The sequence below is a fragment of the Lipotes vexillifer genome, unplaced genomic scaffold (assembly GCF_000442215.2).
Source record: "Lipotes vexillifer unplaced genomic scaffold, Lipotes_vexillifer_v1.1 scaffold525, whole genome shotgun sequence".
Taxonomy (NCBI): domain Eukaryota; kingdom Metazoa; phylum Chordata; class Mammalia; order Artiodactyla; family Lipotidae; genus Lipotes; species Lipotes vexillifer.
This window is the reverse complement of record NW_006786891.1, coordinates 120,337-138,133: the sequence shown is the minus strand read 5'-3', so window position 1 is coordinate 138,133 and position 17,797 is coordinate 120,337. Positions and strand designations below refer to the sequence as shown.

The following is a 17,797-nucleotide window of genomic DNA, read 5'->3' as shown; positions in this document are numbered from 1 at the left end:
TCATTAACAAAAAAAATAAGCTGAACTCCACCACTTAGTAGGATTCCATGGGATGCTCACTGAAGCTTTTTTTTTTTTTAATTGAAGTATAATTGATCAACAACACTGTGTTAGTTCCAGGTGCACAGCATAGTGATTCAATATTTCTCTACATTACAAAATGATCACCATGGGATGCTGAAGCTTTAATATGAAAAACTAACAGTAAACACACTTGATCTTAACATTTAATAAATGCCTTTCCAGGGCTATAAACACCACAGGAAAGCCTTCAACCTCCTGCAACAGATTTCAAGCATCTTCCTTCCATTTTGGAAAATATGGCAAAAGCCCAAGTGCTCTCATATTTAAGGAATGCATATCTGAGGAAGCAGAACAAAGATAACATAACATACTGTTCTTAAAAGACATTTGTATTTACTTATTCTGCAGATTTCCAAATAAATCTATAGCATGATTTGGTCTAAAATCCCTGGCAAATATCTGAGTTGTTTAGACAAGATGACCTCACCTCAATGTGTAGTACCAAAAACAGCTACAAAATCTCCCACCAACAACACAAGTCTGAAATCCAACTATAATCACTGATCACAAGGCATTATTGGTAAACACCATCCTCACAAGTATACCTTCCAGGCAGTAGTACAGGACTCAGAATGGATAGTCTGGCACATGTTAGTTCCTCAGTAAATAAGAATTACCTTCCCTCCATTAAACTCTACTTCAAAAGATCTGATTCAATTCTATTTCCAACACATAACTGTGCTAACTTTAGAATTCATTTTGTTTTGCACCTCAGTTTTCCCAATGATAAAATGAGATAGCATCTGCTTCTATCAACCTCATATGGGTGTTGTGAAGATCCAATAAAATAACATGAAAAGATTCTTAGATCTTTTTCTAAAACTAAGTCTGTGATTTAGAATACTCTATTCAATGAGAGTAAAACAAATCTCTGAATTGTTACATTATATTCCTATCATCTAAACAACCAGATGAATTAACAAAATTTGACTCTTGTCAAAAAGATTTATTAACTTAAAATAGAATTACTTCAAATACAGACAAAAGCAAATTTCTGTTCAAGTTGGAATATTTTCAATATACAAGAATGTAAAAGAAAAAAATTCTAAATCTTCATGTTGAAGTTTTATTTTATTATTATTTTTTTTTACCTTTTAAAAAGTTTTTGGCACTACAAGGTTCTGTAAAGAATAGAAGACAAATTTAAAACACATGAAAGTCTTTCCTAATTCTTAAGAACAATATATATAAAGTCTGAAGCAATCAAAGTATGAATACAGCTAATAGAAAATAAAGAATGTAATTTTTAAATTCTCTCTTTATACAATTCATCAAGGTTAAACAAAACATAAAATTCCCTTAAAAATAGGGTAATAAAATAGATGAAATTTGTATCACTCAATTCGGTGATACTAGTAAAAACTATAGTTCATATTTATATACAAATAATACAGTCTTTAAAAACAGTCTTAGAATTTAAATAAGCTATCTAAACGTGTTAAAATTTTAAATCAGGACCTGATTTGTTTTGCTTTCCATTAAATGTCACTTTTTCTGCTGAATGTAACTGACATTGAGGTACGGATACCCTTGAGACAGCAGGATTGGCTGGTTGCTGTGCATCGGTAGAGCAGCTGAAAGAAAATGGACTCGCATTACTCCGACACGTTTCCTCTTGGTGGGTGGGGACAACGCTCTCTACACCGACGGGTGGCACATCTGTCTGTTGGACACAACACAGACAGGAAACTGAAAGGCTTGTGCCTGTTTATCTGACAACCTCTTAGAATTAACTGTAGCTAGTTCTCTTTTTTTCTATTTATATAGTAAAGAGGAGATGAAGCATGTCAAAACATTAAGTGGGGGGAGAAGGAGGAGGAGGGAAGGAAAATGTGGGTATGTGAAAGAAAACAGAGGAGACAAGAGAGATGGAGGGGAGGAATTAAGGGGAAAAAAATCCACCAGGGAAGAACTTCAGACTCTCCTCCTCCCCCAAAAGGGCTTGTATGACCAATAGTAATTTCCCTCAGCCCTAGTTCTTTGCTCAGAATAAACCAGCCATAGTTAAGGTTCTGCCATTCTATGATACAGCAATGCCCCACCAAGTACAATGGATAGTTTATGAAGGCTTAAGTGTATCAAGCCTGATAATCATACCAGGGGCTTCCCCTGAGAAGTTATTTTATTTAGTCAACATTCCCAGAGTTCCTTTCTTTACTTTCTTGAACTCCTAGTTTAACTGTATTAACTCTGACTCTAGTTTTCTTAACTCCTAAGTTAACCAAGTGCTGAAGGCCAGATTCAGACATTCCCTATTTGAACTGAGATACTGCTGAGGCAAGTAGGTTAGATAAAATGCTATTCATTACTTAGATCAAAGCTATTATTGGTACATTAGTACCAAGAGAATATAATCAATTCTAATGTCATTCAAGTCTTAGTTTCACTAAACAAATTTGACTGTCACTACTCAACTCAAAAACTTCTACTGATCCCCACCACTTACTAAGTCCAAACTCCTTCATAATATGACCTCAGCCTACTTCCTCTAGCCTCATCACCTATACATTTTCCCATTTACCTCATCTAGTCCTATTATTTTCTCTTTTCTCTTTTTTCCCTATAGGAAAAAAGTTTCAGTGAAAAAAGTTCAGTGTAATATGGATCACTTTTTTCAGTGAAAAAAGTTTTCACTGAGGCAAAACTAGTGACTTTGCACGTATTATGGCCTCAGCTAAGAACACTCCTCCTCTCTAATCTCTACATGATCTCTAGGAGAAAAATCCCATATCTCTTTCAAGATCTAGTTTGAATGTCAAAATCTTGTGCAATTTGATCCCTGGTGTCTATATTCTGCTGTCTCTGCTAGGGCAAAGTTAACTGATTCCTCTAAGCTCCTATTCTTGTCTATTTCACAGGTCTGGCTTTCCTAATAAAATATGCATTAAGTGCAAGGGTTTTATTTAATTCTTGCTTGAGCAATAAGCACCTAGCGCAGTCTGACACACAGTATGCTCTCTCAATAAATATTTACTGAATTCATAAATTTTCACTCCAAGATCCTGGCCTTTACAAAGGCTCCTTGTCCCAGAATAAAACCCACCCAGCCTGTGACAAATACATAAGCAATGGTACCTTGAGTATAGAAAGGTTTGTTGGGCTGAAATCTGGCATTTCCCTGATGCATGAAGTTCTGATGCAAACCATAAGGCCACGAAGCTGGGACAAGAGGGAAATGGGGTCGTGGTGCATGTTCCCAAGGAATTGGAGGATTTAGTCCTGGAAATCCTGGCTCTGCATTTCAACAATAAAGGAGAGACATATTTTAAAACATCACTTTGTTCATTCAAATATTCCTTCATTCCACAAAGATTTATTGAGTATCTACCACTGACCAAGAAATATGCTAAATGCAGAGGATACCAAAAAAATTTTTAAGGAATAAAAACACTGTAATTGTTCTCAAATTATTCCTAAAGGAAACATTTAAGAAGACATACACAATAATATGTGGTAATTGCTAAAACAGAGCGGTGGAAGGTGTCTCAAGAGAGGACTAACCCAATTGTTCAAGGACAGAGAAGGTTTTCCTAAAATGATGGACTAAATTGAGTGTTAAAGGACAAGGAACAAGTTATGCAAAATGGGACAAGGAGAACATTTTAGACAGAAGGAATAGTGTGTTCAAAAGCCAGGAAGCCGGAAAATACAGCAAGTTTGGGAAGCTGCAAAACGACTGGCAATACAGAGACAGAGGTAAAGGAAGGCAGCGGTAAGAGAAAAGGCTGGACAGGTAGGTAGGATCTATATTTCAAAGAACCTTAGTACATCACTAAGGAGCTTAACATTTTATCCTAAAGACAATGCCAACAATACCAGAATCAATTATATCTTGGCCTGGAAGGAGATCCTATTAGAAGCTGAGGCATTGTCGTGAAATAGCTGAAAACTTGGGCATTGGAGCCAAATAGGTCTAAGTTCAAATACCAGTTACAAAAATTACTAAGGTTTAATTATGAACCCCAGGTTGTTATGAGGATTAAATAAGATAACAAAAATAAAGTGGCCTGCACAAATTCTGTCATATTAAGTAGGAACTCAAAAAATATGAGTCCTATTCTTTCTATGGCAAACCACTCCCCCCAATCTACTTCACTTTAAGATCTATCTTTAAGTACGTCTTTCAAAGCACAGTAAACCCTGAATCTTCTGGATCATTTTTGGTGGCTTTTCTCATTCAGGATCACAATGTGGCAGGAAATAATCTAAAAGACACTGTCCTTATTCACTAAACTTCCTAGCAGCAAGTTAGGAGGTACAGGATAGGGAGGAGTAGGGAGCAAGAAAACTGAAACCACACTCCTAGCCACACTCCTACCGAGCTCAGTCTTCTCGGGAGGTAACCTGGTAAACAAAGCAGCTGGTTCACTGCAAGTTCATAAAGCCAAGTTACAACTAAGAGCTAAAGCTGCAGAGCTCAGAGTTTACAAAAAATAAGACTGGGTATACAGTATTGAGGTCCTGACCAATTGAGAAATGTTTTAACATAAAAGGGTATCTTTTAGAATATCCTTCAATCTCTCTTGGCCATTTTTCGCAACCAAGTATTTTCATAATACAATTAAAGGTAGTCTGAAAAATTATCATTAAAGATAATCTGAAAAATGGGGTAAAAACTACTCATACAACCTCCTACTCTAATACAACCACTAGTATCATTTTAATATATCCCCATCTGGTCTCTCCATTTTTAACATAATGTTAACTTTAACTGTAATATTAACTAGGAGTTGCGCACCCATCCAACAAATAATAAATATTTGCTGTGTAACACTTTATTACATAATAATAATACATTATACAAATAATGTATCTACCTTACATCAGGCACTATACTGGACACCTGGGAGACAATGACAGGCAAGAAACAATTCATAACCTCTAAAAGTTCAGTCTAATGCATTATGCAGACAAGTAGACAGGCGATTTCAACACAGGAAGATAAGTGTTATAATATGGATATTAAGGAAACATGAAGGAGAGAAATGATACCTAATACAACTGGAAGACAGGATCAACAGGAATTAAAGACTTCCTGAAGAAAGTGATCTAAATTTTAAAACAGAGGATGAGTAAGTTAGCCAAGCTTTGGAGCAAAGGAGAAGGAGGTGAGAGTGAGCAGGAGAGTTAATGGAGAGTATATTCCAGGCAGAGGGAACAACTTAGGTAAACAATCAGGGGTAAGAGTACGGTGTGTTTGTAGGATGTTAATTAGTTAGTTCACTAACGCTGAAACAGAGATCAAGGAGGTAGAGAGAAGAAGGAGTTAAAACTGAGTCGCTATGTCAAAAGGCAAAGCACAGGGTCTGTCTTCATGGTTATATAACTCAGTGACTATGAAGATGCATATCGTGGCATGCACACAATAAATATTTGTTGAATGAGAGAAGCAGAGGCCACATTAGAATGGCCATGTATGACATATATCCTTTGTTCCTGGAATTTAAATGAGTTCCCACATTCTGGAATTTCTGCTCAGCAAAATATATTATCTGTATTATTCCAAAGAGGTCTGAGCGCTTTAAGGAATAATATATATTTGCTTAAAATTATCACTAAAATTATTTTGAAAATTGATAAAGGGAAAGAATCAAGCTTTTAGTCTGCATTTCCTATACAAACAATATTTCAGGATAACCAAGCAGTTAATAAGGAAAAGAATCACAGAAAAAAATTACAGAAGAATCACAAAGAGTAAATAGAAAATACTGATAACTGTTAAATCTGGGTAATGGGGGGGATCATTATACTTTAACCTCTCCTTTTGTGTACATTTCAAATTTTCCCTAGTAAGAAAAAAATCTACATATAAAACTAGATGAATGGAATTTATCAACTATTTTTAAATATGTAAAGATAAAAAAATGACTGGATGGTAATACACCAAAATATTTCTGAGCAGTTCTGTCTAGGAATTGAGATTACATATGATTTTCTTTTCCTTTTTCAAATGCTCTACAAAGAATATGTATTACTTAGATATCAGTTAAAAAAAAAAAAAACGATTCTTTCTTAAGCTACAAAGTGCTACTAATCTTTTTCTTTTTAAAAAATTGCTCCTTACTATAAGGGGACTTCCCTTGTGGTCCAGTGGTTAAGACTCCACGCTCCCAATGCAGGGGGGCCAGGTTCGATCCCTGGTCAGGGAACTAGATCCCGCATGCCGCAACTAAAAGAGCCCGCATGCTACAACTAAGACCTCACGTAGCCAGATAAGTAAATAAATATTAAAAATAAAACAAACAAACAAAAAAGGTTAATTTATGGGCTTCCCTAGTGGCGCAGTGGTTGAGAGTCCGCCTGCTGATGCAGGGGACACGGGTTTGTGCCCCGGTCCGGGAAGATCCCACATGCCGCGGAGCAGCTGGGCCCATGAGCCATGGCCGCTAAGCCTGCGCAAGAGGCCACAACAGTGAGAGGCCCACATACCGCAAAAAAAAAAAAACAAAAACCAAAAAACAAAACAAACAAACAAAAAAATTGCTCCTTACTAAAAGATACTTAAGGGTCTAGGGCAAAGATTACAGGTTTTGAAGAAAGAAACTGGTTTAAATCTTGGATCTACTATGATTATGATAGGATGATAGTTACTTAACCCTTTAATTTCCTCAACTGTAAAATGAATGCTAATAACACCTACACCAAGCAAGACTGCAGCGAAAATTTAAAATAATAACAAAATAATAACTAAAATTTATGTTTATTACCTCATTTAATATTCACAACATCCCTGTGAGTTAGGTGCTATTAATTCACCTATTTTATAGATGACAACGCACAAATAGATTACGCAACTGCCCAATGCCACGTAATAAATGGCAGAGCCAGGATTCATATCCAGGCAGTCTGAATCCACAGCCTATACTCTTTACCTTTATCTAATGTTATACTGCCCCTGCACAAATACTGCTTGCCATCTTTTTACTCACATTTATTTCCCAGGTTCAATCAATAATACCAATCATCCAACCTTTCTACAGACAGACACATACAAAAGAAGAAAAGGAAGGGTTACCCGAATTTCCCACTGTACCATTGTTCACCAGGGAATTTGGAGCCACAGTACGAGGCCAGTGTCCATCATGAGAGGAGCTAGGGATTGCCACAGGTCTGGCAGCAGGCTGTGCAAAGATGATGCTGGGATCGTTCAGGCCAATACTGCTGGGGGCACTGCCTGGTGCAGAATGGATCACTGGACCGTGAATAGGCCAGGATGGGGCAGGGATCTGGAGGGGGTGCATTGGCAACAATCCCATATTGTGCATGGGAGAATACTGAGCTGGTGGTGACTGAGGAAAGTTATACATAGGCATCTGGACCTGATGGGGGGGCTGGGCCCCCTGCTGAGGTGGGCCAAGCTTGGGTTGGGATCCTGGCTGAGATGGAGGCTGGGTAATGGTAGTGGATTGGGAAGAGTTCTGTGGAAATGGCTGGGGCTGAGGAGAATAAGATGGTGAATCAGACTGCAGAGAAAAAAAAAACATTTTAAAATTAATTTACAAACATCTTAATTTTATAAAAGCAGAGATTATCAAAATATAAAACTATGGAGTTATTTTACTAGAATATTATAAATAGAACTCTATGATATACATAGTAACAAATAATAACAGAACTTCATTTTATATGAAGGCAGAGTTTTTCCCAAAGTTCTCAAACCCTCTCTCACAGAGGTTTTATCTCATAAACCTTTTTACTGCCCAAAGAAGAGAGCCCAGACATCATACCCATCATGTAGAACCCACAATTCCAATTTTAACTAGAAATTTACATCTAAATATCTCAGAGTCACTTTCATTCAGCTCCTCAACAAGCATTTACTGAGTGTCAATTAAGTATTGGGGGGACTTCCCTGGTGGTGCAGTGGTTAAGAATCTACCTGCCAATGCAGGGGACTTGGGTTAGAGCCCTGGTCCGGGAAAATCCCATATGCCACGGAGCAACTAAGCCCATGAGCCACAACTACTGAGCCCGTGTGCCACAACTACTGAAACCCACGCACCTAGAGCCCATGCTCCACAACAAGAGAAGCTACCGCAATGAGAAGCCGGAGCACCACAACGAAGAGTGGCCCCGGCTTGCCGCAAATAGAGAAAGCCTGCCTGCAGCAATGAAGACCCAACACAGCCAAAAACTAAATAAATAAAAAAAGTAATTTTATAAAAAAGAAAAAAAAATTTTAAAAATTATGTACTGGGCATTGTTCTAGGTATTAAAAATATAATACTAACATGTATGCCCTCATAAAGCTTAAAGTCAATGGGGGAAAAGAGGAGGAACAGATAAAGATTACACAAGCAATCACAATACAGTATAATAATTATTATGATAAACACTGTATAATATACAATGAAATCCCAGAGCAGGAACACCTAAACCCACTTTGGGAGAAGGAGGGAAGATAAGATGAAGGAAAGTGGAAATCTTCCTGAAGGAAGTGACCTTTAAGCTGAGACTCAAGATAAATAGAAAACAGTCTGATAAAAGGGTAGAGATAAGGAAAAGGGAAGATTCAGTTAGAAGGAACAACATAATTAAAGGTTATAGGTACAAAAATACATGTCCTTTTAAAAAAAAGTAATTGGAATCTGAAATGGTTGCCTAGGCTAGGGAAGCAAATGGTTGTAAGCTATTTTTTACAGATAGAAACAACAGGACCTTGTGACTGACTGGATGTGGAGGCTGAGGGAGGAGCAGTAGTTCAGGAAACTAGATAGATAGCGGGATAATTCAATGAGATGGAGAACACAGGAGGAAGAGGCAAACCTGGGGAGTTGGAAAGAAATATAAGCTACATTCTAGACATGTTGAAGCTGCAGTGCTTTGTGAGACCTCCAAATAGCAATGTTCATTAGTCAGACTCTTACCCAAATCTCAGGTGAGAAAAAAGTGAGTGCTAGAAGCAGAAGATGTAAGTTAGGGGCACCACAGGAAAGTCATTAGAGCACAGGTTTTGGAGACAGAACCTAAGGATACAAGTTCTGGTTCCAAGTGTCCATTGACCTCATGCAAGAAACTTAAATCTCAGCTTCTTCACCCGTAAGGTATAAATAATAATAGAATCTACATCAGAGGTTTTTATGAAGATTAACTACAACAATATATGTCAAAAATATAAACACCAAATTCAGAATAGAAGATACATTTTAGTAGCAAGGAAGGGATGGTAGGAAGGTTTTAAGATGGGAACAGCATCCAAGAGGAATGCATAGGGGTTGTTAACTGTGGGTAATATTTTAATAAACCAAAAACAACAAAGCATTAAGAACTGTTAAAACCTGGTGGTAGTGCATGGATGTTTATTATTTTCTATAATTTTTCAACATTTAAAAAATATTTTTAATAAGAAACAGGAAGAATGAATGCATATACAGCACACAGCACTCAATAAATATTAGTTAATATAATTATTATTATATAACTTTTATGAAACTGTCAGGCCCATAGCAGTACATATTCAAATGTTTGAGGTAGGGTTAGTGGGCTCCTAAATGTTTTTCCAAGACAAGCCCTACTGCTGCTCTTCAAATTCTCTAAGGATTTTTTCTAAAATACAGATCACATCAGATTTAGCATGTTTTAACAGATAACAACTTTGAAGCTACACAGACCTGGGTTTGAATCTTTTAATTTTTCTTATTCTCAGCTTCCCAATTTGTAAAATTTGATCATACCAATACCTACCACTTCACATGTCCATTCAAAGGATTAAATGTGATAATACGTGTGAAGCACTAAAAGCATAGTGTCAGATTTAGAGTAAGCATTCAGTTAGTATTTAACTATTAATTTAAGAAGTGCAAGGTGAATACAGATTTAGACAAAGGTTAGAGCAACTCAGCAAAGTTAATAGACCTGTGAATCTGAACTCTAATTAAATACTCCATCTTTCACAGGATATATTTCACTAGGTATCCATATCAGCGATGAGAAGACACACCAAATTTCAAGCAAGTGAAGTGCCATGCATGTATTGCCCTAACAGTACTAAACCCTTAATACATCTCAATTTTGGGGTCTATTTTTAATTAATGGTACTCATATTCTTCCATTATTCAAAAGCTAAAACATCAAAGTTATCAGCCAATTTTTTTTTTTTTTTTTGCGGTACGCGGGCCTCTCACTGCTGTGGCCTCTCCCGTTGCGGAGCACAGGCTCCGGACACGCAGGCTCAGCGGCCATGGCTCATGGGCCTAGCAGCTCCGCGGCATGTGGGATCTTCCCGGACCGGGGCACAAACCCGTGTCCCATGCATCGGCAGGCGGACTCTTAACCACTGCGCCACCAGGGAAGCCCTATCACCTCATTTTAATCCAACCAACAACCTTATTTGGTAGTTACCTTATTTTACAAATAAGAAATAGGTTCACTGAAGTTAGGTAGCTTGCCCATAGATATAAACCTAGATCTACATTACTCCAAAAGTAATGCTCATTCTAGCTGATGTGCCTAGCAAGGACACCTCTATAAAGCACTGTGTAATCTGGAAGATTGTATTTACCAATCTGAAAGATCCTATCACCTACCAAAATTAGTACTATCTTCCTGCCAAGACCAACCCATCTACAGGCAGAGTACTTACACATTCTGAGGACTGTCTAGTCCTTATGGACTGATCACCTTGTTGTTGGGCTGAACCTGCCACCTGTTGGGCATTTACAAGATTGCGGACGAGTTGGGCAGCTAAGAGAAGACATCAAAAAGAAATTCAACAGATAAAGAAAATAACAGAGAAACGACAATCAATAAACTCTCTTCTTCAGTACAACAGTCTCAAATCTGAGATTTTATAAACTTGGACTTTTAAACTTATGATTATGTTAGTGAAGGACTTTTAACAACTCATTTTTTTTCTTGTTTGTTAAGCCATTTCTCAATCCTTAGAGCATTAAAAAAAATACACTGGTTCTGGAAACAAGAACAAGTGTCATATTGCTTTTCTAAAGGAGACAATATATTTATTTAAGAAAATAACTCCTGCAATAAGAATCTGAATAACTGGAAATCATCACTTATATTTTGTTTTTCTCTTTCAATAAACTCTCATTTGGGTTTCTAATTCATTAAATTCCTTGTGATACATAACAGGAACAGATCTCCCTCTCTCATAAAAGCAGTGGGAAGAGATATAATTTCTCCTATATGTTCCCCCCAAAATCTCTCTCTCTTTGATAGATTGTTAAGGTCCAAAATCATACAGCTATGTTTAGAATAGAGAATAATCAGGGTCCTTAGAATGACACCAACATAAATGACTTTATTTCCACCTTTTTGGCTTATTTTTGGCCTTTTCTATTTACCTGCCACACTGCTATTCCTCTGACGGGCCAGCTTGACCTCTGGGCACTCCCTTCGCACATGTCCTGCATCTCCACAGATAAAACATCTGAGGTCTCTGGGGTCTCTAAAGTCTCGAGTGTCGTGGAGGTCTCGGGGGTCAAGAAGGTCTCGGGAGTCTTTCTCCTCTTCATTCCCTTCCTTCTCTTCTTCACTGTCTTTCTTCTTTAGTCTAAACAGTAAACTGCTGATACCAATAATGTGGGGCTAGGGACTTATAAACTGAATGAACTACAGAACAAACTAAACTATACAAGAGTCTCACAATAAAGGGATTAATGTGCCCATCATTTCATGCATCATTTTGAAGGCAAGCGTTCTCACATTTATAGCACACCTACTCATATGGCAGAAACTGGGTACTCTAGTAGTTTTATAATACAATATCAATTTTTAATGTTTAGTATCAAATTTTAATCTTGTAACAATCCTTAGAGGTTGGTATTTACTATCTCCATTTTACAGAGGAAAACACTTGAGGTTTAGAGAAGGTAAGTGTCTTCTCTAAATTTAACAAAGAGCAGTGACAGAAACTAGGAGTTTACTCTGTCTGAAAAGTTCTAAGCTCTTTATATTAGGCAAGACTTGACTAAAGAAGGGATTATCCTGGCCTATTAACATAGTATATAGAACGTAGTAAAGTATATTTCACAGATGTATTTTCAGGGGGCACAGAGGATGTATATTCCTTAAGGTAAATATTATATAGGCATATCTCACAGCATATACCTCAAAGATTCAATTAATTATATTTTAATTATTGGTTTTCATAACTGTGAGGTCCTCAGCAAGAACCCCATATCTTGGTCTTTTCTTCCCCTTGGATTCTAGCACAGTTTCCAGCACACAGTAGGTGTTAATAAATGCTTCTTCAGTTAAAAAAAAAAAAAACCTGAGTGAATTAATGAATAAATGAACAAATAAACATCATGAGACACCACTGTACCAGAAATAAATCCCACTCTTTCACAAAATGCCACTCAAACATATATTGACCTAAAGGTTCAACTGAAAGCCCTGAACTTTCTCAACTTAAACATATCTGAACACAGTCATAGCTTCAATTTGTCTCACATTTATTTTCCCTGCAATGTTGATACATAATCATTTGCCAACCTTCTCCTTTTAGGGCAGTCTTTCATGTAGTGGCCTATTTTTCCACACACACGGCAACATCGATCATTGGGAGCCAGTTCTCCATCTGTTAGTACTCTGGAATCAAAGAAGTACTCCTAGGGAGAAAATACAACTTTACTAGAAAAAAAAATCACTAAAAACTTTTGAATCCAAATGGAAAGGAGACTAAGATGCAAAAGTGATTTTTTGAAAAAGGAAATAAATATCAACAAATATTTCACTGAACTAAAACCATGATATGAAAACAAGATTCAGAATTATCATCATCAATATCACAGCTGCTAACAGTACTAACCACTACACAGCCACATTATTTTCTAATTCATCTGTAGCATCTTTGTGTAATACCTCAATGAAAGTAGATATTATTTCCATGCTCATTTTATAGATGAGGAAACTGAGGCTCAGAAAGTTCAAGTCGTTTGCCCACAGAAAAACGCTGGTAAGTAGCAGATAAAGGATTTAAAGCTAAGTCTGCCTGATTACAAAGCTCATGTTTTCTGCCCCGTCAGCCTACTTCCAGAAAGGAATCATTCTCTTTACAAGAGCTCTATGTAAAGAAATCAATCCTCTGGTTTATTTAAAATATCATTGGATATGGATTCAACATTTCAATAATATATAACATTTACTATATAAAGTAGAATATACCTAAAAAGACTGTAGAGAACCAATAAGAATAAAATCATTTTCCTGAGTCTTAGAAGAATCAGACTCGTTTTTGCTTTATCCTACTACCTTGCTTATGCTTCTAAGTTTACCTGAGTTTTGCACTATCACAGAGACTAGTTTTTCCTGATAGTACCCATATCTTTGGATGGCAAGAGAACATGTCCACTTAGCACTCTTTGATTTCTTCTTTATATCTATCTAATGTCAGGGATAAAAGTAATAAGAAACACACCGACTGGGATGGCTATTAAAAAAGAAAAAAGAGGGCTTCCCTGGTGGCGCAGTGGTTGAGAGTCCGCCTGCCGATGCAGGGCACACAGGTTCGCGCCCCGGTCCGGGAAGATCCCACGTGCTGCGGAGCGACTGGGCCCGTGAGCCACGGCCTCTGAGCCTGCGCGTCTGGAGCCTGTGCTCCGCAACGGGAGAGGCCACAACAGTGAGAGGCCCGCGTACCGCAAAAAAAAAAAAAAAGAAAAAGAAAAAAGACAGTAACAAGTATTTGTGAGGATGTGGAAAAACTGCAACCCTCATATATTGCTGGTGGGAATATAAAATAGCACAGCTCTTTTAGGAAACAGTTCCTCAGAAAGTTAAACATAAACTTATCAAAATGACCCAGCAATTCTACTGTTATACATCCAAAAGAAATGAAAACATATATCCACACAAGATTTTGTACACAAATATTCACAGCAGCGCTACTCATAATAGCCAAAAAGTAGAAACAATTCACATTTCCGAAAAACTGATAGGAATGAATAAATAAAACATAATATAACCATACAACTGAATATCATTCAACTATAAAAAAAGAATGACGTACTGATACACGTTACAACATGAATGAACCCTGTAAACATTCTGCTAAATGAAAGAAACCAGTCACAAAAGGCTACATATTCTTTGATTCCATTTTCATAAAATGTCCACAGTAGGCAAATCTACAGTTGTGAGACGAAAAAGGAATGAGGACAGGAGTTTCCTTGAGAGAGGACGAAACATTCTGAAACTAGATGTAGTGATGGTTGCACAATCCTGCAGATATACTGAAAACCAATGAATTGCTCACTTTATATAGATGAACTGTACAGTACATGAATTATTTCTCAGTGAAGTTCTATTTCTAAAAAAGGATGCAATATAATTCTATACATTTACTATTGATGAAACCAATATAATTAATTAAAATCTTCATCATCATATTTTCTGACAGGACAAAATGAAGGCCTTTCTCAGTTTACCCAGTTGCTTAAGGCTGAAACCTAGGAATCACCCTGAACTTATTCTCCTTAACGCATCACCTCTAATTAATCACCAGGTTGTATCCATTCTACTCCTGAATATCTATCTCTTTAGATATTCTTCTTTCTTCAGCCCACCATCCTAGTTAATGTGGCCTAGACCTGGGGTCAGCAAACTTCTTCTGTAAAGAGCCAGAAAGTTAAAATTTTAGGTGCTGTGGTAAAATTGAAGGTATTATGTAGGTACTTATATAACAAAAGAGAAAGCAAATTTTCACAAATTTTTTTATTGAAGAATTTCAAAATATACTAACAATAATAGAGTGTAATTTTTTATATAAGTTTATTAATTAGAAAAAAAAGGATACTTTCTGGGGGAACCATTTTGCTTAACTGGGGTTCAAAGTTAGTGTTCCCTATCATTAAAATAGAAGGCAAATGTTCATTTGTTCATGCTAATCTGCAAATACATTTTTACGTATTTCATCCTTAAAAATGTTTTTCACAGATGAAGAGGTTGAAGATTTAAGGTAAAGAGAATACAAATGGATCTAGAGTGCATATAGAAGGACTAGTCTCTGATAAAGAAGAGATATCTGGTGATTGACCAGCAAAATGGCGGAGTAGAATGACATGAGCTCACCCCTTCTTACAAAAATACCAAAATCACAACCAACTGCTGAACAACCATCAACAAAAACATAAAATAAAAAACACACTGGAACCTACCAAAAAAGATACCCTACATAAAAAGACAAAGAAGAAACCACAAGATGGTAGGAGGGGTGCAATCATAGTAAAAATCAAATCCAATACCTGCTGGGTGAGCAACCCACAAACTGGAAATTAACTATACCACAGAGGTTCTCCCACAGGAGTTAAAAGTCCTGAGCCCCACATCAGGCTTCCTAGCCTGGGGGTCTGGTAATGGGAGGAGGAGCCCCCCAAGAATCTGTCTTTGAAAGCCAGTGGGGTTTGACTGCAGGAATTCCACAGGACTGGGGAAAACAGAAACTCCACTCTTGGAGGGCATACACAAGATCCTGTGCAGACCAGGACCCAGGGAAAAAGGCAGTGACCTCGCAAGAGACTGGGCCAGATCTACCTGCTAGTACTGGAGGGTCTCCAGAGGAGGTGGGGGGCAGCTGTGGCTCACTGAGGAGACAAACACACTGGCAGCAGCAGTTCTGGTGAGCATGCATTGGCATGAGTCCTCCTGGAGACCCCATTTCCTCCCCAAGACCTAGCCCCACCGAACAGCCTGTAGGCTCAAGTGCTGGGACACCTCAGGCCAAACAACCAACAGATGGGAACACAGCCCCACCCATCAACAGACAGGGTGCTTAAAGTCTTCCTGAGCACAGCCCTGCCCACTAGAGGGACAAGACCCAGGCGCACCCACAAGGGAGCAGGAAGTAGACCCTCCCACCAGGATACCTGCACAAGCCTCTCAGACAGCCTCATCCACCAGAGGGCAAAGAGCAGAAGCAAGAAGAACTACAATCCTGCAGCCTGCAGAACAGAAACTGCAATCACAGAAAGTCAAGACAAAACGAGACAGCAGAGGAATATGCCCCAGATGAAGGAACAAGACAAAACCTCAGAAGAACTAAGTGAAGTGGAGATAGGCAATATACCAGAAAAAGAATTCAGAGTAATGATAGTGAAGATGATCCAAGATCTTGAAAAAAGAATGGAGGCACAGACTGAGAAGATGCAAGAAATATTTAACAAAGACCTAGAAGAACTAAAGAACAAACAAACAGAGATGAACAATACAATAATTGAAATGAAAAATGTAAAATATATAGGAATAAATAGCAGAGTAACTGAGGCAGAAGAACAGATAAGTGAGCTTGGAGACTGAATAGTGGAAATCACTGCCATGGAACAGAATAAAGAAAAAAGAATGAAAAGAAATGAACACAATCTAAGAGACCTCTGGGACAACATTAAATGCACCAACATTCACATTATGGGGTCCCAGAGGAAAACAGAGACAGAAAGGACTTGAGAAAATATTTGAAGAGATAATAGCTGAAAACTTCCCTAATATGGGAAAGGAAACAGTCACCCAAGTCCAGGAAGGGCAGAGAGCCCCAGGCAAGATAAATCCAAGGAGGAACACGCCAAGACACACAGTAATCAAACTGACAAAAATTAAAGAAAAAGAAAAAATATGAAAAGCAACAAGGGAAAAGCAACAAATAACATACAAGGTAACCCCCATAAGGTTATCAGCTGATTTCTCAGCAGAAACTCTGCAGGCCAGAAGGGAGTGGCATGATATACTTAAAGTGATGAAAGGGGAGAACCTACAACCAAGATTACTATACCCAGCAAGGCTCTCATTCAGATTCAATTCAAAAGCTTTACAGACAAGAAAGAGCTAACAGCATTCAGCACCACCAAACCAGCTTTGCAATGAATGCTAAAGGAGCTTCTCTAAGTGGAAAAGGCCACTACTAGAAACAAGTAAAGGTAGGAAATTATCTGCACACAAATTTGATGTCAAAACCAGCAACTGTGAGAAGAAAAGAGCACAAATGCAGGACATTGGAAATGCATTTGAAATTAAGAGACCAGCAACTTAAAACCATCTTGTTTATATGTAGACTGCTAATTGAAATCTCATGGTAACTGCAAACCGAAAATCTACAACAGATACACACAAACACACACACACACACAAAGAATCCAAACACAACACTAAAGTTAGTCATCTAATCACAAGAGAACAAAAGAGGAAGGGAAGAAACAAGACCTACAAAAACAAACCCAAAACAACTAAGAAAATGGCAATAGGAACATACGTATCAGTAATTACCTTAAAGGTAAATGGATTAAATGCTCCAACCAAAAGAAACAGACTGGCTGAATGGATACAAAAAAGAGACCCACTTCAGATCTAGGGACACATACAGACTGAAAGTGAGGGGATGGAAAAAGGTATTCCATGCAAATGTAAATCAAAAGAAAGCTGGAGTAGCAATATTCATATCAGACAAAAAAGGCTTTAAAATAAACACTGTTACAAGAGACAAAGGACACTACATAATGATCAAAGGGTCAATCCAAGAAGAAAATATAACAATTATAAATATATATGCACCCAACATAGGAGCACTCCAATATATAAGGCAAATACTAACAGCCATAAAAGGAGAAATCAACAGTAACACAATAATAGTGGGGGACTTTAACACTCCACTTTCATCAATGGACAGATCATCCAGACAGAAGATCAATAAGGAAACACAGGCCTGAAATGACACATTAGACCAGATTGACTTAATTGATATTTACAGAGTATTCCATCCAAAAGC

General features: G+C 37.6%; 1 protein-coding gene across 3 annotated transcripts in view; it reads right to left on the bottom strand.

Annotated features, from left to right (window-relative positions):
* Positions 1-1,009: 1,009 nt before the first annotated feature.
* The window catches only part of TUT4 (terminal uridylyl transferase 4), a 120,072-nt gene continuing 103,284 nt past the window's right edge, over positions 1,010-17,797 (bottom strand). The window contains exons 25-30 of one of the 3 annotated variants that reach the window (XM_007459605.1): positions 12,538-12,653; positions 11,385-11,593; positions 10,667-10,767; positions 7,100-7,547; positions 3,160-3,318; positions 1,010-1,747 (exon numbers count right to left, since the gene is read on the bottom strand). In XM_007459605.1, the coding sequence (XP_007459667.1) occupies positions 1,680-1,747; positions 3,160-3,318; positions 7,100-7,547; positions 10,667-10,767; positions 11,385-11,593; positions 12,538-12,653 (1,101 nt within the window). In that variant the 3' untranslated portion in view covers positions 1,010-1,679. Of the gene's footprint in view, positions 1,748-3,159; positions 3,319-7,099; positions 7,548-10,666; positions 10,768-11,384; positions 11,609-12,537; positions 12,654-17,797 lie in introns of all 3 variants that reach the window. The other 2 variants (XM_007459606.1, XM_007459607.1) reach the window with 2 other exon arrangements.